Below are 24,371 nucleotides of genomic sequence, written 5' to 3'. Positions count from 1 at the left end.
ATATTACGGTACTTGAAAATTCAGGACAACAGGGGAATTTCTGCTGTTAGACGCAATTTACGTGCGCTCGCTGGAAAAAAGGTACAAGGCGGCTCGTAAACTAGTTATTGAATAAATCGTTGAATAAACGCGTGTTTCCAGCCTTAGGGTAATTGAGTGAGTTTAGATCTTTCAATTAGGGTACGATGAATTGGCATTCTGATTCTTTGCCTATAGACAGGAGTGTTGAATTGAGGGAATTCCTAATGATTGTAATTTCTAAGAATTGATGAAATTCTCTCCAAATGAATTTCCAATGACAAGAATAGTCTTCGACATCGTTGATGTATCATGTAATGACGGCTTATCAAGTTTATCACTGGATTTATATTTCGTTCAATCATAGTAACTCAATTTATCGATAATATTATTACCATCGTAATCGTGCATGTTAACAACTTATTTTCGTTTTCATTTTGCAGAAAATCTAGCGCCATCAGAATTGAAGAAATTGAGAAACAAGCAAAGGAAACAACGTAGAAAGGCTGAACTGGAACGACAACAGGCTGCCCAAGCCCAAGAAAAGAGGGAACAGCACAATAAGTCGCGGCAACAGACCGATCCCGATTTAGAACAGCCTACGCTAGATGAACTTATACCAGAGAAATTGGAAAGGGTCAGTAAATCGTGTAAATCCGACGAGTTAATGTCCTCGAAATAATATGAAATTTGAGTCGAGCTACTATTTTCAGGTTGAGGATCCTCTCGAGCAAGCAATCAAATTTTTACAACCACTGCAAGACTTGGCATCGAACAGAATAGAGACGCACCTTATGGCATTTGAAATATACATTCGTAAAGGTACGTAGCAATACAGCATTGGCGACATAAATCATTTGTAACATTCTTGTTAAAGAAAAAGATTAATAATAATAGTTGCAAATAATCATTGATTTTTAAGGCAATGTATTTTACTATTAGATTTCATTTAAAAAATCAAACGCCTTTTGCAGGTCGTACGTTGTTAATGTTAAGGTCGATAAAACGTGCGCATGGTCTAGATCCTAACAATCCGGACCTCCACACGTGCCTGGTACGTTTCATGTTGCATACTAACCGCTCGCCGTCTGAAGGACCAGTAGGCGAGGTAGTAAAGCGACAAACTGCAGGAATCTACTCGACTTCAACGCCCACTCAATTGAACGCAGAATTCCTAAAAAAGAATCGAAACTCACTGCCGCATTTGCTTCAGGGTGCGAGGATGTTGTACGTCCTGGACCCGTCCGCTCAAACAAAAGCTCTCTCCCTCGCCACAAACATTGATGATCTCGAAGGTGTAACACTACAGAATTGTACAAAAGTATTGGAATCGTTGCGCAATGGTGACTTTGGCCATTGCGACTCTACAATCGCCGACTACATGGCGAAATGTCACAAATACTTCCCATACGCGACCGCTTTTCGACCGCCGGAGACAAAGCTGACGGTGACGATCAAGCATCAAGAGAAAGAGAATTCCATCAAGAACTGATCCAGGCACGCGCTATCCAGCGTTAGCGAATCATTGCGTAGTTAGACGACGAGGCAATGGAGGAGGAGTGTGCTGAGATTCGCTCTGATCTACGTTTAAGAAAAAGAACAAAAAAAAGAGCAAAGAAACTAAGTTGAATGTAAAAGGCACGCGAACGAATGAACATATGTAGTGAAAGAAGAAGCGAAATTGGCGGATTTAATATTGATAATTATTAAACATGTATTATACACGAACTGTTCCTGGGAAGATCCATGTAGTGTGAACAGTGCTGGGACAGTGCTGAATAAATAATCTTTAATAATAAATTGTAACACGATGGGACGCGAGACAAGCGTCTCTGGCACGGTCCCGAATTTTAGGTGAACGAAGAAAAGGATGGCTTTAGCTAAATATTAATTAACAATTGGAACAGAATGAATTAAACGAGCACTCTATCAACAGAGCGGTCACGTTGAAAAGAAGGATTGACAAAGTGTGAAAATGTTTAGTGCATAGATGGGATTGGGGCAGGGCAGGGAGGGATGGGGTGAAGTACAGTGTGTAAAATATATGACGTGCGTAAACTAACACATTGGTACAAAATACAAGACTTGTATACATTCGTATGCGCGTTCTATGAATATTTCTACTTGATGTTAAGGTGTACTATTTTCAGCGATGTCTACATAAATACTCTACTGTGTAGAGTTGAGAAACTAGACGATCATCGAGCACCGATAATTGTACCACGCATGTTCGTCGCTACTTTTTGAGAATAGACTTTGTTCCAAGTCATATACTAACTTCTCCAGTTCACTTCATTCGCAAAAACCGTTCAAACTTGTCAAGTGAACGATCTAATGTTTTTCTTCTAGAAACACAATTTTATTCCTGTGTTTAAAGCCAGGGTAATAATCTACGTTTGGATTGGAGCCCTGATATTCCATCGAGATAGCAGTCAATATGGAAATAGCATCCATTTGCGAAAGTCTCTGTGAAAGTTATTATAAGAACAATAAAAGTGCATATATTGTGTACGCAGATTACCAAAGTATATGATAAATCGAAAACAATAAGTGTCAATAGCAAAACAAGCAAACGAAAAAAATATCATACATCTGTATGTCAACGGATTACAGAAATTTTAATAAAAGGTAATGTTCAAATTTACCGATACAAATCGAACGATGTTATGATTGCCTCGTTTATTTTTTGAAATACCAGTACATACTTATAAGTCGTGAGTTTCCTTAAATGAAAAAAAAAAGTAAAAGAATTCAATAAGATACAGATACTAAAAACTAGCGATAATGTTTGTATATATTTCACCTACTACTTTAACGACATATATGTATAAATACATATACACACACATTTCCTATCTTATTTAAGTCATAGAGTATAATTTTGCGATTAGTTAATATTATGCCAATGTTGAAAGCTCATTCAAAGTCGACTTAATGGTAATCATAAAAATAAGATATTTGCATCAAGTCATAGTAATGTATATTTAACATTTCAATTCATTCGTAACATACAATGGACAAAAACTCAATACGTACATCCAAAATTAATCGATGGAATAATCTTCTATCAAAATATAATGAACATAATTGTATTGATTAAACTGATACCTTCTGTAAATGCATGGAATGTTTCTCAGGGCTACATAAATAATGTCGTAACATAAGCGATAATGTAGAAGTTTTACTCATTCACTTTACCATTAGTCATTTAATTATTGTACAATGCAAAGGAAATATGATATGACCACCATGCTAGTCTATCGATATACGAAGTGTTTCTTCTTGTAAAAGACTATCATTAGAAAAATTAATGCATATTATCATACATCATTCGCGTCATACTCAACTTTTCGACCATGCATCTACCGAAGTGTTGCTATCTTTTAATACTATTTTTTTTATAATACATTATTTACAGTACGCTTAAACTCCTGCATAATTATTACATTTCGAAAAAAAGATATATATATATATATATATATATATATATATATATATATATATTATATATATATATATTAATTGCTCCAATCTTTATCGGAGGTTGTTACCTCAGTATAAAAATTTCTACTACGCTCATAACTAATTATTAAATCTTTAAGAAATAAACAATGTTGATTAAGGATGGTACATTAATTTTTAGAAGATTCAGTTTAGATTTGCCTTTGAGTCCTTGATTTAATCGTACGAGCAAACGATAAGCATGGGTACCTCAACCCATATCCTCTTCCATCTCCTCATGTAAATGAATTCATCATATAGGCTTCATGCAAAATTTTTTAACGTATACGATTAAGTTCTAAGGTGATTTGTTATTCGAATTAAAAAGACTTTAAAAAAGAGGACATAAAACAGAAAAGAATAAAAATTGGAAAATGTAGTCAATGATTATTTAAATGTGGTTATTACTTTAATCATTGTATTAGTAATATACTGCCATTTGCAATAAGCTGTTATTATATTTTCTGCAACCGCTATTTACAGATTGAATAGTTTATGATTTGTGCAAAAATTGCCCAAATTTTATGGTATTAAAGGATAACATTTACACAACTAAGTACACTTTTTACAAATGTTAATATCTGTGTTTATATATAAAATACCCATACATTTTTACAATATTAAATATTTTTCTATATGATGAATTCAATCATCACGTGTAATTACTTTCTTTATGTAACTTTTCTTCATTATAATGGTGTTCACAAACGTGAAGTAATATTTTAAAGACAAGAACATGGATATGTATAGTATGTATATAAACGTATCATTATCGTATGCATCAAAACTCTGTGTTCAATTCCTGTTTGTTGTTACATTAATAACAAGTCAACATAAAAATATTATATCACGTATCAACAATCGCCTCTCCTTCAGTCGTTTTGTAAAAAATGATATTGAAATATTATTTTATCATGGAAATGATACACACTTGTTACATGTTTCTACCATGCCATATTTGATCATACGACTATTTACACTTGTACAGTACATCGTTTGCAATACTGTTGCAGATAATATTACATCTTGATGAAAGCATAGTATCTTTGTATTATTGCTAAATTCTTTCATTTTCTGTACATTGTTTTATTTATTTTCCATATTATATGGATAATGTTAAAACTACAAATAGACCTGTAAAAATTTAAAATAGGGGTATTCCTATTTTCCATTTGTACCTAATTTAGTTTTGCATGTAAATAATGGTAATCAGTCTTTTTACAGCAAAACTGTAATTCATGTTTATGTTAAAGAATTAATATTAATTACAGATTTAAACCTGCAAAATGTCATTAAAAAATGAAATAAATCATGAATATATACACTGGAAAGCTTTTCATTACAGACATTTTCATCTTTGTCACTTACATTATTTTTGTTTAACTACTTCCATTTTCAATATTTATTTCCTTATCTTCAGTAGAATCGATCTCATCAAAATCAATAATTAACTTTTTGTGCTTAGGAACATATTTGCTAGAAAAAAAAGATTTATAATGTTATTAAATAATACTACAACAATAGCATAATATTATAAATGAATTAATGTTAATACATTTTAGACGTACATTCTGCACATATTGAAACGCATGTATTAAATACTAGAAATTTGAATTTTAATTAATAATTTTAAGGAAATAAATCATGTCAAGTAATACAAGTCTTATGGTTTCTTGCCATAATCTGACACATACAAATTTAATAAGAATAAATATATGCAATCTGCATAATTCAAATACCTGTATGTAACGCCTACAGCATCAAACATTCTTTTTGCAGCTTGAATTTTCTTCTTCTTTGCATATTTATCTGACACGTATTTGACTGTTTTTATTCCAGACTGTATTATTACTTTAGCACATTCGTTACATGGAAATAGAGAAACGTATATGGTACAATTTTTAAGGTTTTTACAGCCCGTATTTAAAATAGCATTAATTTCTGCGTGACATACTGCAAATTCATTATTATCATTGTTACAATACAATATTACATTATATTATATAATACAAATATGATCATCTTGACAATTAATGAGATGTTATTAGCTCACCGTATAAAGTCTTTGTTTCCAATGGATCGACAGACTCCTTAGTCCAAGGAAAAACATCATCGCTACAACCATTGGGCATTCCATTATATCCAATACCTACAACTTGCTTCTCTTCATTTACTATACATGCCCCAACTTGAGTACGAGGATCTTTGCTACGTTTTGCACTTAAAAAGGCGAGAGCCATAAAATAATCCTCCCAATCTATATAGCTTTTTCTTTTATTGCTACTAGGCTGCTCACTATAAAGATACAAAATTCATGTAACATCAATTAAGTAACTATTTATTTTATTAAAGGTTAGAATATCGTATGTAATATACCTTTCGGAGTTGATTTTTTCGATAATTTTGTTGTCATTTTCTGATGTCATTTTTGTTAAATTTTATAATTATATAACTTTTACAAAGAATTTCTACTTGTGGTTTAATTCAAACTGCTTAGTTAATAAATAACAACACGACCTTCCATGTACACGTTAGTAATTAAGACTAAAATAATATTTTACCAAGGTAGGAAATATACCCTTGAAGTAGTCATTAACAAGAAAGGCGTGTTCAAAATTCCATCATCTAGTTAAACGATTACAAAAGACCGGTTTCATGTTGCAAGCATATATAGAAAACAAAAATCATTGCATCATTACAATATATGCTTAGGATTCAATAACTAATTATTTAAAGTGCCTATATAGTTATTTAAAACACGATTATTCTATTATTTTGGAACTTTGAAATTAAAATTTTAAACTTGTAGTTGCGCTATCTACAGAGTAACAGGTGAACTACAGTAAAGGTTGCGCTCTACAAACTGTACAGGGTTTATATTTTCAGGTATGAGAAAGATTTCTTTACAGCCGGATTATTCATGATAAAGTGTCAAACATATATATAATATCTTATAAAAAATAGAATAACATTATACCATACAGCATAATTCTAATTTTTTTTAATCTATTGAATTACATTAATGTCAGTTTGGAAGGAAACAATAAATAAAATTAATTTATCAAGATTGCAGAATAATTGATCTTGAAAATAGTAAGTCAACAATAACTTTTGAAGTATGATTGATACATTGTAATAATCGGTGCATGGTAGAGCTTAGGGCAAGTTTCTTAGACACGACAATGGTAGTTCCTGGTACCGATAAATCATTGTTTTCATTTTAAATTTATTCTTATACTCATCTTTAGCACATTATAAATTAGTACATAGTATATGTTTTAATTTTCTTGCTATTATACTTGTATATTATTTTATATTGAAATTGATTTAAAGTATTTATAGACAGTTTCGTCGGAAATAATATTGTATGATATATGTACATATTACCATGACAAATTGAACAAGTGGAATACAGATAATAAACAGAGGAGTTACATGCGAATCGCGAAATCGGAAAAAGTGCCAATATTTCATGATATGTTTCGTGAGTCTCGCAATTGAACTTGTGAGATAATGCTTGGTGAGTGGCTTATCGAAACATACATTTACTGATAATTTGTCAGTTTATTATGATAAATTTAAGGAGTGTAATATTTCTTAATTATTCTACTTAATATTAAATGTTAGTTATTGGGGAAGGTATTTGTTTTTTATATTTCTACTCTCTTTCTTTCTTGCAATTAAATGCAACTTAATTACTATGCTTTAAAGATTTATATCTGTATCTAAGTGAGGATTTTTGTTTATCATCGATAATAAATGATAAACGAGCTAAACTGTTCGGAATCCCAAGCTGCTGAGGCTTTTTTAAACGCCTGCTACACAAATGAGTATACTTGGGCGCGGCACTGTAGACACGTTTTTCAGGCCTCAAGTATACTTAGCGCTCCCTATAAAAAGGGCTAATAATTCGTGGATTACAACACCCTTTACATAATCAGGAGGTTGTAATTAGTTTCCGCGTTAAATGAAATTACTTTCTTGTAATTGTATGAATTTTAACTAGTAAGTAATCACGAACAATGGGATCTGGTATTTCCCGATATAACTTTCTAATGCTTTACGTATTAAAAGAATAATATTTTTCAATAATAAATAGTTTTATTGAAAACAGTATCTAATATGTAAATCTAAATTTCAACGAGAACTTATACATTATATGCTAAAATATTCTAACTGTACCTTACATCATGAGCAATGAAAATACTGTTTTCAATGCATGCTTATTCTAGTCTCGAACACGCTATAATATTTTACGATACGTCAGTACGAGTAAGAGTGCAGCTACTGAATGAAAAGAGGTTTCTTCCGCCAAGTAACGCGGCTAATAAAGTAATTTGCAGGATCGTGACGCTATTCTTTGGGGAACCATCACACCCTCGGAACTTTCTTCACACACGTGTATTACCGTTTAATTGTTCCCTACATCCCTGTTGTGCATATTACATCTCCTCTCCTTTATTCACTTTATATTAAATTAATAACCACGCAATCATAATAAAATTCAATTAATCACAGAACTTTCAACTCATTACATTTCTTCCTGCAACTGTATAAATAGAAGAAAACGTTAAAATTATCCATCGACCTTCTAATGCTTTCTTCCATATATTTTCTGTTAATATTTCTTATTTCTCTAGAAGGTAAACAATTAAAGTACTGAAAGCATCGAACTTGAACAACGTACGCACACACGCAAAGAATCGAATTTCTCGGCAGCACGAAGTGATAAGGGGTAGCTCGACGATGTCGAAAGTTGGTCCAGGGAGGAGGATACGAAGGATAGTATTCCTGGCCGGCAGAGAACGGCGAGTATTGATTAAGGGGTTCGTGGGGAGGTATCCTCGTAGTCGAGGGGATTTGCTCTGTGAATGCGCGCGGGGTTAAATGGAGGGGGTAGTCATGGGGTTGAAGAACACCGACACGAGCCGACGGGGGTGTTTGGCCGATGTACTTGTTCGGGGGATTGCACCCAGTGAGTGCGTGTAAAACGCATGCGCGTCGTAACTCCGCTTTCGTACGCATGCACATTTCTGCGTGTATTTACAGTGCACGGTTGCCGAGCCGGTACGCATTGGCGGTTTGCACGTGGCGTTCCTGGTGATTGACGGACAAAAGAAAGGGGGTTCGAGCTGCAAAAACTAGGAAAGTAAAAAAGAGAAAAGGCAGTCAAAAGAAAGGTAGCTTGTCTCTCGGGCCGTATATATATATAATCTTTCGAGCAAGACGTATACATCTTCGTAGCGAGACTCGCGTGTGAACGATCGCCTATCTCTTTTCGACTCACAGTCCGAGAGTAACGAGAGTGATCTCTGTCAAAGTCGCGTCTCGCGTGGCGTTTAGTGTACGCCGGTACATACGTGAAATACACAATATAGTGGCCGTCAGTTCGGAGCGTGGTCGGTTGGTGAAACAGCGGGAGGTTCGTCCGTCTCGATAACACCTCCTTCTCGCTCTCCTTTTTTTTCGCATCCGTCCGTCTCGCTCTTTCGCCGTCGCTTCCCTCCCTCTTACTCTCACAGCGGCAACAGAACCGGCACTGGCACACCGAAGGGCTGCAGTTGCGATCGGATGATCGACGAGTACGCGTCTGTTGTGCGCACTGTTGTGTGTTCGTCCGGAATGTCAGGTGTCCTCTCGATTCTTCGAGTCTCCTATCCTCGGTGAATTGGAGCGACAGCAGAGCTGAAGCTTTGAATCAAACAACGAGTATGAGCGATGTTCACGAGGATTCGTGAGGTAAGGGAACTTACTTACGTATTTTCCATTCGCGAATTGTAGGTTATACACGATGGTTCCTATAGTGGTTACACCGGTTTAGTCGCTCTACAGATTTGTTTCACAGAATTGTTCGATGTGTGTCGAAATGTGGTATTAGTTTACGTTTGTTTCCAAGAAAAGACTCGAACGGGCGAAAATCAGTCAGTAATCGGAGAATGTTATCGAGCTCTTATTGATTATTTTCTCGCTATACCTTCGGCTCTTCTTTTCCGTGTAATCGTGGTCAACGTGATTTAACGTTTTGGACGAGTCTAAAAGTCCTCTCTCGAGGACTATCACGCGTATGAGAGAAGGAATCTGAAGAAAAGAAGTCGGAGCTAAACTGTAGCTTAATATAATTAAAAGTAAGGATATCTATAGTAGATTTCGTAGAACGTCAGAACAGGGTCCTTGGGAGAAACTAATAAGTGTCACATACTCGATGTAACAATTAGTCGACGAACTGCGAGATTGTCTCGCAATTCTTTCCGACTCGATCGATATTCGCGTCTGAGTAGTGAGTAATTAATCGGCTAGTGGTATGATAGCACGAGGTACTTGACGTAGCGAAAGTGGCAGCAATAAGTAAGAGTTATCCCGGCGATGATAACCCTTTCTATTTGCGCGATAAAATGTTTAGACGCAAATTGAATGCAATTGAGACGAATTGCGAAGAGTTACCAACTGAACGGGGACTAGTGAAAAACCGTTTATACGCATATACCACGTTGGCCATCTGTATATTTTAATTGACACGATGAACATCGTTGTTTGTGCTTCGGGTTAGTTTATTTATCGTGACTGTTCGACAGTGGTTATACGGGAGCCGAAGCTGTAATCTTGTCCCCACGTGTTTATCCATTATTTCAGTTGAAGCCTCACTTACACTTTATTAACACTCATTGTTGCCAAGTGTTTACCTCTTTAGATACGAGAATACGCATTGATTGGTAGTAATTGTCATCGGCTTGATGCTTATTATCTTCCTTTGTACGACCTGTCGACTTTAAGCAACACAGTAACTACGTTAGATTAACAAAAAAAAAACACACACACAATGAACATATGCGATTTAAGATTCAGACAGAAGTTACGATATGTATATGTTCTAATTTTTTAATCTTTCTATCCACGGACAGCGAATTTTTATGCATTTACGTGAAAGTATGAAATATCCGAAGAACGATACTTGTCATAATATGTAGTGGATAAAACAAATCGCTGCCTGGGCTCTGCTCTTTTAGCATTCGCATAAATATCCACAGCCTACTGGTAATTGGACAACGTCTACGATTTTTCGTTTATACATATAATAGAAGTTCGTGTTGAAATTCAATCGGTAGGTGTTCATTTAATCAAATACAAAGAAATAATAGAAAGAAAATTCTTGGTGTAAAGTAAAATTGGAGAGTGAGGGGTCCAGAAGAAGATTCTCCGAGATACAGATGCGGGATCAAGTTTGTAATTGGAAGGTAACATCCGGTCCGGTTCTCACAGCAGGACGATCGGCTTTCGTTCGGCCGTGAACACGCCGTGGTGGAGGCGACGCAGGATCGTGAAAAGACGCCAGGCGAGAATACGGTCGCGACGAAGCTTAAACGTCGTTTGCTCGTGTGTGCCGCGCACATAAAGTCATTAAAGAATTTCTAAGGCGTCGGACAACGGCCTGCCTCCGCGAGCTTCGTTACACGCCATTGGCGAGCGTACGGTGGACGATGTAACAACTACGCGTATTTCGTCTTCTCCTGGCGATTAGTGGCCGCCTTTAACGCTCATCCGTTTCTCGTGTCTAATTGACACGTTGCGACAAACCAGCTAATCGTAGGGGATTCAGCTCCGTTTGCTTTCCAGCGATCTGAGTAAATCAAAAACAGACCATTCAAAAATCAAGTGTTGGAATACTTTCGTGAATGTGTATATAGGTCAACCTGTGTATATAAGTCGAATCTGGTTTTCGTGACGATGAAAAATTTGATACTGCGTTTGGTTATTCCTTCGCAATCGAATTTTTATTTGCTTACGAGTAAGTAATTGCAGGTGATTACAGTTTTTTATTCTGACGCGAGATGCAAGGATTACTAATTGGTATAGGTAGACTGTTTAGTGACGGAATAAACGCATGAGGATAATGTAACGAAACAAAAGCTCGAAACACGTATATATTACGATTATAAAAATTTCAAAATACGTATTATGGATACGTCTGCTGTGTTTAATGGTTAAAGTTAAAGGGGTTATAGATAAAACACGTAAAAAAAGAGGTAACGATACTACGAAACTGTTTAAGATTACTGGGTTGATCGGAGAATTTACACGCTAATAGACATCGCGTTTAATAGATATAACTTTCCTGTAGAAATATAGTCGTTGTTACGATAATCAATAGACTGTAAGTCGTGATTTCAGGATATTTTTTACGTTCTTTTATATTCTTAAATATTTCGATTACTGACATAACTGAAAAAAAAGAACAAGAGCTCCGAAGAGGTTGCCGTGACAAACTTTTTCTTCTTTCTGTCCACTCATTTAACTCTTTCTTCGTATCTTTCGAAAGCTATTCAGTGGTATTGCATATGCATACAATTGCAGGTTTCGATGATTCACAGCAGTTACATTTTCCTCGACGATAGCGTGTCAACTAAACACAAGATCTTTTGAAATCGATGTTCTCGGAATCGATGTAATTACTCAATCCGAAGCTTTCGATTAATCGATTGCATAATATGTTCCCTGAATCCGTTGACTTTGCCATATAAGCGCAAATCTATGCGGGTGCATCTAAATTGCAAACCAGTCTGGTGAAAGAAATTTTCTCTTTTCCTTCTTGTTTTAAAATATGAACGTGGTTGAAATTTTAGAGGCAAAACGTGTGTTTACAACGAAACTACCATGGTGTAAGTTTAACGAAGTCACGACTTCGAAACCTACGTGTTCCGCGAATGCCTACTGCATACAAAGCACTGTAAATAATAACAAAAACGTTTACGGTGAAAATCGATAAAGCGTTCGATCGTCGAGAATACGTTTTGGTCTTTGTTTAACAGGGAACAATGAAGAAGAAGGTTATTTTCAGATATTTTTAGAGATTCTTAAGGTATTATATACGATAGTTCTTGTTCTGTTATAAATTGGTTTCTTTCATTAACTAGAATGGTTCATCGAGCAGAGTAATTAGGATATCATCTACTTAAATCTAATCTTTAGCGAAGTTTAGCGAAGTTTAGCGAAGAAAAGTTGGAACGTATTTGTGAGGGTCGGAGTAAAATAGAAGGTAGAATACAAATGGATATAGTACATACGCTGCACGAGATCTTTGGTATAACAATGGGTACTTATGAGCCTTACAGGTCAATTTTTAACCTCTGAATCACAAGGTTCATATTTAATTGACCTTTCTCTTTCAATTTATAATCACATTTACCTTTGATAAGTACATTGACTTTGATAAAGTTAAATAGTAGTAGGAATGTTGCGCCGTTGATTAATATTATTTCTCTAAATTTGTATATATCGTATAATTTATATTTCATTTTTTACGATATTACGATCGGTGATTTCGTTTTTTTTTTTTTTTTTTTTTTTACTTAAGGATGACAAATAAGACACAAATTCTCGTAATAACTCCGTGTGCACCGACTTTCTGATTAGTAGAACGTTCTGTAGCACATCGCACGGACATACTCACACCAGCTCACTATGGTCACGCTCCAAAACTGTTACTTATTACTTCAATCTTATTACCGCTAACGGAGCATTACCGCGTTTTAGAATCATATCTCCTCAGGTCCTCTCCAATCTTAGCCAACAGAAAATTTCCTATTCACGAGAAACGTTATTTCTTAATTTTCTTGTTTTGTCTCTATATTATTTCCCGAATTACTCTCCACCAAATATAAATGATTTCCATTCCCATCATGACGGTTGCGCCTCACAATCAGAATGTTACAAGACGACCTGTTAGACAAAGATTGATAGAACTAATTACGATCGAACGGGTTAAAAGATTTTAATCGACCAACCGGTCTGGTTCTTAACCATAATTTTCTGCCGGTCTATTTTCTTTGTCCCTTGTCAGGATCGTTGGATGGCGGGTTAAAAGGGCGTCCCATCCCATCTGTTTTATTTACGCGCAGCATATTCCCGTCAGCGACGAGATATTCTCGTTCTTCCTTGTCTTTTTTTTTCGACAGTATACAGGGACAATCCCAATAACTCGTCAAACGACCAGGAAGAGGCAACACGGTACCTCAAACCACGCAGAAACGTATGGCCTCGTGGAACGGTAATTGGATAGGCACGCTCTGTTTATGCGATTTAATTAGACCCACAGAGCTACGGCGTTTGTAAATGGAATCCTGCGCACGGATTCCTTCCATATCTTTTCTCATTGACTGACATTGAAATAAAAAGTGCACCATGTACGTGTTCTGGAGCGGCGCCGGTAATCACGATGGCTTTCTACGCTCCTGAAATCGAACTCGATCGGAAGTCGATGGCGTGCCTCGGTGAATACGTTCCTCCACTTGGATCGATCAATCGCCACGCTCGAGAATGATGATTAATTGCTTCGTTCTATCACAGTTATTCAATTTGATGATTTCAATAAGAGAATTTTTAAACCTTCAGAAATTAATATATTCGGTTAGTTTGGTTGATTTAGTTGGACTATCCTAGTAAACGTCACGCTTTACGATTTTATTTGATTTTCATTTCTCGGATATTCCACGATTTCTTCTTCTGTGCCGTGAACAGATTCCCTAGATCTTTAGAAGATGAATATATTAAGAATCGAGCCAGCAACCGCTCAATGCGTTTGAAACTCGTACGATCAGATCTTTTATAGGTAATTCTCCTATTATTCAAATCAGAGGCTTTCTCGGGGTTTTTATCACACGCTATAGAGCCAACACATCTCACTGTTTTGTTATAATTTAGAAAAGTATGTGTCTCGAATTATTTTTAATAATAAACGATCATTGGAATATCGTCGTATGAGAGATAGTAACGAACGTTGTTACCATTCTTGGTCTGCGAAATATTTACAAATTCGAAACGAAGATGTAACTTTTGCACTCGTCTTCGCGTAAGTTTATTTTGCATCGTTCGCCGCCTATGCACACGGATTTTCCTGTATGAAAGTCTACACAAAGTCAAGAGAAGTTGTGCGAGGAAACGTTCACGTTGACGCGGTCCAGTTCGCTCATTGCATTCAACATTCAACGTGTATCTTTTCGCTACCCTTGCGGAGGAAGAAAACCCTTAATTAGAGCAGCCATGTAATTATTCAAGAAGCTTGGCTTTTTAGTCGACAAAAAAGACCGTGTGTAACAAACGATGGAATGAATAAAACTGCGTGTTTGCAGGTTTGTCGGAACTTTGAACGATAATACGTGCCGTGCAACGTTTCCGTTTTCATTATCTGATTCATTTCCCTGGGATCGAAAGTGTCGTTTTTGGATATTGCTATTGGAAATTCGAAAATTCAAATTCAAAATTTGAAACGTTCAAGATCAAGAAGTTTGAATATTTAAAAATTTAGAAATTGAATTCGTATAGTTTATAGTTTGTAGATTTGTATAGTTGAAAATTTACGGGATTCAAGATTTGAATATTTGAAAGTGTGAAAATTTAAAAGTTCGAGAAATTATGTAGATTCGAAGTAAAGATTTCTCTTAGAAGTTCCACGATAAGGATCGTTTTCTCTCTCCTTTTGCTTGGTGCTTCTACCGCGGCAAAGGCTGTTATTATATTCAACCTGACGAAGTTCATCCGGCATCGGAACTATAGCAAAATGCGTCGAGCATGTTTCGACGTTGAAATTCATTCAAAAGGCAAATGGAGTCGCAACGAAATATCCGATGTGGGACGCGGAATAAGATAAATTACATACGGCAGTTTATATTCGCATTTCAAATGAAAATATTCATCACTGCTTGATAATTGAGGAAAAAATGATCATAGAATCGAAAATAGCATTACATCGTTACGTAGCAGTCTCACAGTATACAGTCGTTTATTTAAGATACCTCTGTTCACGTTACAGACCATTGACCACCCTCAACGAGCTCTTCTAATTGCCTGACCGGTCAATCTCAACAACCGCAACACTTGAGATAGCAAGCATCTCGGATCATTATCGTGTCATTATGCTAAACTAAATGACATCGAAGCGAAAGATTTTTCAGCGCTTCTAGGAACAAACTCAGTGTATTTTAATGAAACATAAATCAAGTCACGTTCAACGATGTACACATAACGACATGCAAAATTTTATCAAATCGTACTATATTCAAGATTTCTGTCTTCATTCGTTAAAATTTCATTCGCGAGTTCGACTGTTTCTCAAATTTTTCACAAGGATCCTCGAAAATTTGTTAGTAACATTCCTCGTAGCTTCCTCGAACAGAACCAGCCAACTCGAACTTTTTCGTTTTATCGTTCGAAACAAAGCTTGACACTTGACCAAAGTCTTTTCCATTAAAAGACTGGCTGAACAAAAAGTTGGTTGTTTTTTTGCCCCTTTTTATTCCCAGGCATCTTCCAACTCGACTTGTTTCCCCCGCGCTCACAGATTGTCTGAATGGAGAACAACAGAAGAAGAAGCGGCGCGCTTCCGGCGGATCCAGTCGTATCGCTTTCATCGCGTTTCTACCGGGGGCCAGGCACGCGACTTTGTCGGCGCCTTTTACGGATCACAACGACGGTATCTTCCAGCGTAATCCGCCACCCACGTGTCCGAGTATTTGCCGCGCGAACGTAAACATCGATGGTGCACACGTGAACGTGTATCCTATCGATTCGATTCACCTCGTAGTTCCATTGCCTCCGTTCACCACGACGCCTTCGGTCTTCGTTAAAATACACGTGACCTTGTTCTTCGAAATTACGACTCTTGTCCGGATAAAGCGACACGTGGGTCAAATCTCTCGCGAATACTGTTGACGCAGAGTACGCAATGTACGTCATTGTGAAACTGCTCTTTCGAAAAACGCACCCGCTATGGGATTAATGGCGCAGAATTGTCAACACGGTGTCAGTGTGTTACACACGTGGTCTCAAAACGTGGCGTGGCGGATGATCGCTCACGCGTGAGTCTCGTGTACTTACTTACTACGTACCGGACGTGCACACGCCGACATGGATGAGATTGTTGGTACGGTGTCGTGCGTTTTCGCCGGTTGAACGAGCAGTCGAGTTTTCTGGGAAGCGTCCGGGAAGCCCGACGACCGATCGACGATCCAATTCAGCGATTATCCGAGCCGCGGGTACGATTGTTAGCCGGTCGTTGCTCTCTTCGTACACGCGTGCTTCGATGTGACTTTCCTACGACTAGCTTATCAGCTGATGAATATCGTTATCAAGGAATAAATGTGTAAAGAATATACTATACTAATAACGGTGGAGAACGTTGGTGAAAATTAGCAGGTGTTCCTCAACATATGGCGTAATATTTACATAGCAGGCAGTAGTATTTGTCCATGAAGTGGTATTCGCAAGAGAAGGGGAGAGTAAAAATGAATTTGATGAAGTTGCTAATTTTCCATTAACGGGGACTATACTGCGATTTTTCTCTCTGCTCGTAAACAAGCGCATACATGTCGAATCTCATTTTTTCGTGGAAAGAAAGTTGAGTGGCGATGTTATTTGAAAAGTTGGTATTAGAGGGCACGGAGAAGTTTAATTTCGAATTCTACTTGAAAGTGATTTTCAACTGCTTGTGCACGATTCGGTGCTTTCGAATGGCGGACTAACATGACCGAAGCATTTGAAACGTATCGGGTTGGAAGTAATTAGGACTAATTTGTCTAAGTACATGCTAAACCGTGTAGCAATTACATGTTAAATTTCATATTTGCTATTAATTGAATTTCTGGTTATTTGTTAAAACACAGTACATCGCAATCACGAGTTATTCAGAGTAATTAGCAGAGAAAAGTTCAAGGATGGAGCTTGTATATCGAAGCAATTTTTATGCACGGAATTTTGCAATCAATCTGTGTATCAATCTGTGAAGCGAACTGAAGTTTTAATTAACGTTTTCCAAACATCAAATTTTTGCCACTTCGATGTGTAAAAAGTATCTTCGGTAATCCAATGACAGGTAATTTAAACATTCCTTTCGTTATTTAACTACGAGCTAAAAGAAATTCTTCACCTTCCGAGGAATGTTACTTTTGCGGTTATATAGTACTTGTTTGTATTCGTGAAAAGAGCACGTTAGAGGAACTAATGAAGTTAAACTTCATTAATCCTCTTGCATCTTATAAAGATTGGAAAGCAACCGATATGCACTTCGATAAGTTAATTGAAAGAACGCAACCGTAACTTTCTAAAGGATGAACCCCGCTACAAGTTCTTTCACCAAAACAATCTCACGAGAATTTCTACGTAATCATAATATTTACCCGTTTCGTTACATCATTCGCGCGAACGATAGAAAAAGCAAAAAAGCAAAACGAAAAAAGCAAAAGTAAAGCGATGAAACGCCAGTGGAGGAACGCTTGCAGAAACTTTTCCACTTTCCAATACACATGGTGGTACGAGAAAAAACGTTGGATTAGCGTGGTTTTCTTTTTCGATTGAGCGCCACGATTACGTCCGTTCGTGGAATACTTAGGCACGGCAAGCCGCGTTTACAATCGAACACAATTTCGCGCGTGGCGACGTCGCGTTTCGCGCCTGGAGACTTAATTAAAATCGGCATAATTTATTGGGTGCGTGGGTGCCACCACGCTCGCGACGCTGTTCGACGATCGACTCGAATCGAATACCGCGATTATCCCGCGAAACTTGCCATTCGTAAATATACGTTACCACGAGTCGGACAGCTTGTGTCATTCTGTGGGCGATGATCACGTGTTCCGTGTTAAATTGATTGACCACGTCGTAGAAACAAATTGCATCGGGTAATCGGTACGTTTTCATGGACTTCAAATTGCGAGCGATAACATTTCGCGATTATTTTCCTGATCGAATTCACAAATAAGCACTTCAGATGGGTGTTCGATGAGTGTGACCGTGGGTGTCGTGTATTGCGTGTACAAGTACATCGAAACGTAGCGGATGAAAGGATATGTACATAGTTCCGTATGAGATAAGAGTCCCTGTTCTACCGTAATTTTTAAGAAGGTAAGGGAAATTAGAATTACGTGGAATTTGTTAGATTCGAGAAATTATGAATGTACATTGTAAGAGTATAGAGTATATGCTTTGTTATTGGTGAATTTTTTTTAGTAAGTAATGTATTTTGGTATTTATATTTATACATCCACGTATTTATGATATACACGTACGTTTATCATTTTTTAAAAAACATATTGTATCAATGACGGAACGTCTGGTATCTTTGAAATTACTCTTTCGATAGTAATTGCTCGAATCGCGCTATCAAATGACTGACGTCTTCGAAATGTAGTGTATAGGTAAAGCTATATATCAATGACCTTCGAATGGAAGTTAACTGTGAATCGGTTAAAGCGACAACACGCAAATTCGTATAACTTCAGAAATAGCTAGTATCTTATAGTAATTAGAGAATGCATTTGGTGTCACGATGAACACTAACACTACTTCACCATATTGAAATTAAAACACTTTTCAACTGTATAATGACTTTCTCAAGTATCTCTGATACCATCAACTATTTCAAAGATTTTATTTATATGGTACTTCCTGTCTCGTTTACACCTTTCATCGGTGTTGCCTGCAGCACGACCGTTGCTCCAGTTACAAAACACAAAACGACGGATGTTCAATTTTCAATTTCTCCAAAGGAACACATAGATACACACGACAGCGAGCGTATGTACGCATAATTAAGAGATATCGGTGGAAAAGCAAACAAGAGCTCACTCGCTATCTTGGCTCGATTAGGTTGCATCGACGCTTCACCTTGAGGCTAACACACTCGCTTCTCTGCTCCATTTGTCACGATAACGCGAAAATGCTATTAATTGGCCAGCTGTCGCCGGTAATAATCGATCACCAGGGTCGGTTGATTTACGAAAAATCCTATAACGCTCGCCCATCGAATATCTGGTAATTACTCAAGAATTCCCTATTTCTCTAAAATAAGTACACACATCGAAAAGAGTCGGTTATCCGAACACATATTATCATTTATATTACTTTCCGTTTGTATCTAATTTAGTTTTGTATGCAAAATAATGATAATCGATTCTTGAGTAAATGAATATCCAGTAAAACGGTGAGTCATGTTCATATAAAAAGAAAAAAAATTGAAATTAATTACAGACTCGAAAAGAATAAAATACCATTAAAAATGCAACAGATCATCGATATACAATATACATGCATATATGGAAAATCTTTTCACTACAGATATTGTGATTACAGCTGCTTACATTATTTTAGTGCTAATAACTCTGTATTTACTATTTTAATTCGAAGAAATTAACGCGCCTCCATATCTTAGTTAGAAGAATCGAACTATGAATAACTAATTCTGACCTCGAACCTGTTAACACATTAACAACCGCTAATGTATCATTGCACTTTTCCATGATTAAAGCAAGCCCGTGAGGATCAATTATCAGAAATTTGGAAAAAAAGCGTTTCGATTTCTTATCTTAATTTTTCGCGGTTCTTGTGTTTCAAGATTTCGGTAAAATTCAAATTACCAGTCTCTCGAACATAATAATATGATAATATATGAGATATCGAGGTTACACGATCATTTCTATAACTCTACACTTTGCTATTTGCAATTATCGTGCGACGCACGAGACACCACGTGATCTATCCGCAATTACGTTAACAAATCATATTTCCAGGGGAAAAAAGAAGTGAAAAAAGAAAAGACTAATGTTGCTTGGACGCATGGTCAAGAGTCCTCACCTGTTTACAACGGATTGCATTACATCGAGCAAATATAGCGACAGCAAGTTAATAGATCGATGTCGAAGGACATACGTAGGTTTGCTCGTCGATCACGAGACTATCATCTGGATTTTCATTTCATCGATCCGAATAGATTCGACTTGATTTTCCTACTTTCAGGATTTTTACCTACATATACATGTATGTGTAAGTTCAAAAGCGCAAGACGCGAAAATATCATTTTACAATTATTTCTCTTTAGAAATATAAACTTTGCTAATCTGCTCCGAAACAATAAGAAGACCAAGTTTTTACAAAATTGAAATTTAAAACTTTTATTTTAAAGCAAACTACACGTATCCACACGTGCTAACTCGAACTTCTAAGCGATTTTATAATCTTTCTGTATCTCTTTCGCTAATAGTAAAGCGTATTGAACGCTTACATCAGACAGCGTTCGCCACTAGATTTACGTCACGCGAAGGCGATAGCGTTCTCCGTGGAAGCTTAGAAGGATTTATGAAGATTTCATTTTTTTCACCCATTTATTCTCTTCTGTCCTGCTTTTTTTCCATTCCCCTCGTTCGATCGTTCGATCGTTCGAATCCCACGCAACGATTCAGTAAAATCGCGAGGTTTCTGCGTGAGACGTCTCGCGTTCCCCGGGGGCTGTCGATGAATGCTAATAGCGTCGAATGTCGTTTAAATACAGAGGCGTTTGTGGACATTGCGAACGCGAGCCTCGTGGAAATTTATGTTCATTCCTTGAACCGCGATCTACCAACGACACGTCGGTGACTATATTTATTATCAGACTGCGAATATTTATGCAGATTCAAATTTTGTGAACAGAATTGAAGAGATGAAACCTAAACAGAGATTTATTTCATGCATTGGATATTAATCATGACTGAGCCTCTGCATAATAAACCGTGTAACAAGTTTGCAGTATCCACCTCGAGGTCGAGAAGTCTCATCCTGCACTCTCATCCCTCTCAGGGCTATTACGAAAGATTGTCGACCAGGATATTATAAACAGCTCCGCGTAACATAAAACCCATTCATTCCCGAAAACGCCACTCGAGGCTCGTTTTCCTTGCTGCCAGTCATTCGTGTCAGACTCATCTCTTGGCCAGCGGCCTCTTCATCTCTTGGTCCGTTTATGGTTAACTTATGCCCGTGTCTTCCGGCACGGATCTTGCGTCGTTTATCTATCACATTAACAAGGAAGTTAGAGAACCCGAAAACGAAAAAATATTTAAAACTCCGTAAATACAGCCTTCCGCATTAAAATTAAAACAAGAAAAAGAGAAAGGCAGTTCCACGAAACAGATAGTTTCCGAAATAAAAATCCGTAGATGTATCGCGATACCATAAAAATCGGTCGAAATTTCAACATTCAGAGGTCCGTGTTTCTCAACCAAATTCGACCAAAAAGATGACTTATACCTTAAACCCTATAAATTTCACGTGCACCGCAACGTATACCACTTAAAAAATGGCCCTGGTAACTGGTTAGATAAAGCGAGTAGATAAAACCCATAACCAGTTAGCGAAGCACTGTTGTATCTCAGCTGGTTGAATCGTGGACAGCTTTCCTGGTATTCGGATCATCAAGATCGCTTCCTTCCTTGCTCGATGGCACGAAGAAATCGAGGCAACATGATCACGTTAAGACGCACGATAAGACAGAGAGGGTTTTGGTTTTCAGGCTCGCGTAATCGACAGACGTGCCGCATTGCACGGCGTCGCCGGGACTCTTTAGCAGTCGAGAGGAACCGGTGAGAAATCGGTGGCGCATCCGAAGGAAACCTGCAGACACCAGACAGGCGAAGAAAGAAGGGAAATATTAAATCTGGTCTGGTGGAGGACAAGAGGAAGTGGGGCCGGTGCGGGCCACCGGGACGCTTCTCGGTCCTTTCCGCCTCAGGATGTCGTACGCCAATCGATTCCCGTCTTCGCAGCACACCCGTTATCGTAGCAGCTGGGGACCCTCTTCAGTGACTGTGTTCAATCGCGCCGACGTGCCCAGGCCCTCGCCGGAAGAGGAAGAGTACGCAGAGTTCTATCACGAGCGTCTGCACTCGGCACAAAGCAGACAGTTGCTGCCACTGCAGGAGGACCTCGCCGATTGGATCAATAAAACGTTGAGTGAGTAGCTGTCTGATTTTATATTGCGAGATTTCGAAGGGGAGTAAGGGGAGGCAGGGTGGAACAGAAACGTGCAAGCTTGCGGGGTTGAGATGTGTTGGCATTGCTGGTTGGCAACCAGAGAAACATGTGGGACCAGTGGTAGCACCGATGACATAACATGTTTGTCAGGTGGAATTGTTGTATTGGAGGAATTAGGTAAAGCTAGGATTAGACGTTGTAGTGGCTCACAGAGTAATCGCTTGATAAGGAACAGCGAAACCTTTGAAAGGGACTGTTCTTTGTTTTTGCTTCTTATGGAGGTTTGTTCGCAAACCGTGAATCTTTGCAATTACGTTCCCGGACCGTGAAGAATTAAAAGTAGGAAATACTACTTCAGGATTTGAAGTAATTTTATTCTACTTAAAATGCATACTTTTTATAATTCGATATATAGGGTAGTCTGAATAATTCCTGATTATATCAATTCTTGAATAACATAGTAAATAAGAATTGGATCACCCTATGCATGCCGCTGTGAAATTTTTCGATCGATAAACTAAATTCGTCCATCGTCTTGATTTGCGAGAGGTGACTGGCGCGGAAACTCGTCTTATCCGCTTCCCGTTATCCAAATATATACATTTTTATCTATCGATCGATGTTTCAATCGGTTTGTGAAAGCCTCTCATAAATTCACGTAATATTTATCACGTGTAAAGGTTATTTGTCTTTTTAGAAAGAAATCACAACGTGTGAATTTTGTTTACATCCAACGTTTAAAATTTCTATATTTAGAAAAAGCTCTTTGTATTTGAAATCTCATAGTGATTCTTATGGACATTTAGCAAAAGTAAATCTTGAAAATTCCAGACCGTGGAAGCATTTTCTTATCGTAACAAGTAAGCTTCTATTTTTACGTGCTTGTGAAAGTTACGAGGTGCAGAAAGGAATCGGCATGACGTAACGAGGATCGCAGTTCCGTGCGTGTACTCGGCTGCTTTTTTTCCGTGACCGCGTGTTTTCTTCGCGATGTGGGTTCGCCTTAAAGGGACGGAGGAAAGAGCTCGTCGCTCGGCGGTATACAAGGCGTGCGTACACGGCTTTCGTAGCACACAAAAGGTTCGCATCTGGCGCGACGTGGGAAAGGATATTCGTAACATTTGGCCTTTCGTTCCGTCGCGTTTTTGGCGGATGGTTTCGCGAACGAGAACGTATCCGTATTTCCCGATACGAAGATTTTTCCAATTTAACGATTTGATAGTCGACAATTTTAATAGATCGTTTCGAATGTACAGCGAGAAATGTGGTAAATGCGAATAATAATTGATCGATCAATTTACCGTGGTTTGGAGTTATTAGAAGTAAAGATAATCGGAATATATTATGCAGAATCGTAGAGGTAATTAATGAAAGCGATGAGATCATAGGAACAAAGATGAGAATAAGAATAATAAGCATGTGGAACATTTATGTAACGTGTATATTGTTAATATAATAAAATGTATACCGGATGATGAACAAAGATGGGGCAAAGTGTTAGAAATATACAGAGGAAATCGAGGCTGCAATTTCCAGACTTTGTAAAAACAAAGCAAGCTATCGTAATTAACAAGGGATTGAAAAATAATTCCATTTTGGATTCGTTGATTATAAATGAATTAATATCGTTGAATTTGATTAATTAGTAATGGATGAAATGTGCATCGGTTAACCGGCGTGGATTTATTGCCGAATAATTTGCATCCGTAAAATGGAATCCATTATGACGATGCAAATCCGGCTGCATTGGTTAGGATCCTTGAGCCCATGCATGATTCAAGAAATCCTATAAGGATCGATGATCGATGTCGCATCTTGTAGCAGATTTATGTGTTTCGCACAGTGGAACGATACAGTAATATTTGGGGAATTTTTGAAATGTTAGATATATTAATACGCATGTCTGAGATATTCCTGTAGGATGTATCCTCGTTCCTGATGGATTCTTATTGGGACATTCAACAGAAGTTTGCTAATGATATCGTATAAAGATCAAAGTATTTTCTCGATTTTAGTATTTGAATATCGGCATAAAAATGTACAAAAAGTACCGTAAACGATGATTATTATTAATGCAAATA

General features: G+C 37.4%; 3 protein-coding genes across 7 annotated transcripts in view; 2 read left to right on the top strand and 1 right to left on the bottom strand.

Annotated features, from left to right (window-relative positions):
• Window positions 1-2,677, top strand: part of Naa15-16 (N-alpha-acetyltransferase 15/16) — a 45,170-nt gene extending 42,493 nt beyond the window's left edge. Inside the window, exons 9-11 of the mRNA XM_069132353.1 lie at window positions 462-655; window positions 732-840; window positions 993-2,677. Of these exons, the coding sequence (XP_068988454.1) occupies window positions 462-655; window positions 732-840; window positions 993-1,510 (821 nt within the window). The 3' untranslated portion in view covers window positions 1,511-2,677. The remainder of the gene's footprint in view (window positions 1-461; window positions 656-731; window positions 841-992) is intronic.
• Window positions 2,678-2,981: 304 nt separating this feature from the next.
• LOC138189984 (deoxycytidylate deaminase) lies at window positions 2,982-6,055 on the bottom strand. The gene is made up of 5 exons (XM_069132354.1): window positions 5,896-6,055; window positions 5,573-5,814; window positions 5,259-5,472; window positions 4,888-4,995; window positions 2,982-4,653 (listed from the first exon to the last, which is right to left on the bottom strand). Exons 1-4 carry the CDS (start codon window positions 5,943-5,945, stop codon window positions 4,899-4,901), a joined length of 603 nt encoding a protein of 200 aa, XP_068988455.1. The 5' UTR covers window positions 5,946-6,055; the 3' UTR covers window positions 2,982-4,653; window positions 4,888-4,898.
• Window positions 6,056-8,576: 2,521 nt separating this feature from the next.
• Window positions 8,577-24,371, top strand: part of LOC138189568 (growth arrest-specific protein 2) — a 30,124-nt gene continuing 14,329 nt past the window's right edge. For 3 of the 5 annotated variants that reach the window (XR_011176068.1, XR_011176069.1, XM_069131594.1), the window contains exons 1-2: window positions 8,577-9,258; window positions 21,830-22,269. Coding sequence is in view for 3 of the 5 variants with exons in the window: in XM_069131594.1 (XP_068987695.1) it covers window positions 22,050-22,269 (220 nt within the window). In the remaining 2 variants the exon portion in view is untranslated. The other 2 variants (XM_069131596.1, XM_069131595.1) reach the window with 2 other exon arrangements.

This window comes from Bombus flavifrons, chromosome 2, assembly GCF_040668555.2.
Source record: "Bombus flavifrons isolate JBK064 chromosome 2, iyBomFlav1_principal, whole genome shotgun sequence".
NCBI classification, from domain to species: Eukaryota; Metazoa; Arthropoda; class Insecta; order Hymenoptera; family Apidae; genus Bombus; species Bombus flavifrons.
Note: the sequence above shows the minus strand (reverse complement) of the source record. Positions and strands in the feature narration are given on the sequence as shown.

Bases quoted from the DNA above. Each gene is read 5' to 3' on its own strand.
- LOC138189984 (XM_069132354.1), bottom strand. From the start codon at position 5,945: ATGACATCAGAAAATGACAACAAAATTATCGAAAAAATCAACTCCGAA. The intron at 5,815-5,895 runs GTATATTACATA...GTATCTTTATAG, and splicing joins GAAAAAATCAACTCCGAAAG to TGAGCAGCCTAGTAGCAATA. The intron at 4,996-5,258 runs GTATTTGAATTA...TTTTTTTTCTAG, and splicing joins GCTGTAGGCGTTACATACAG to CAAATATGTTCCTAAGCACA.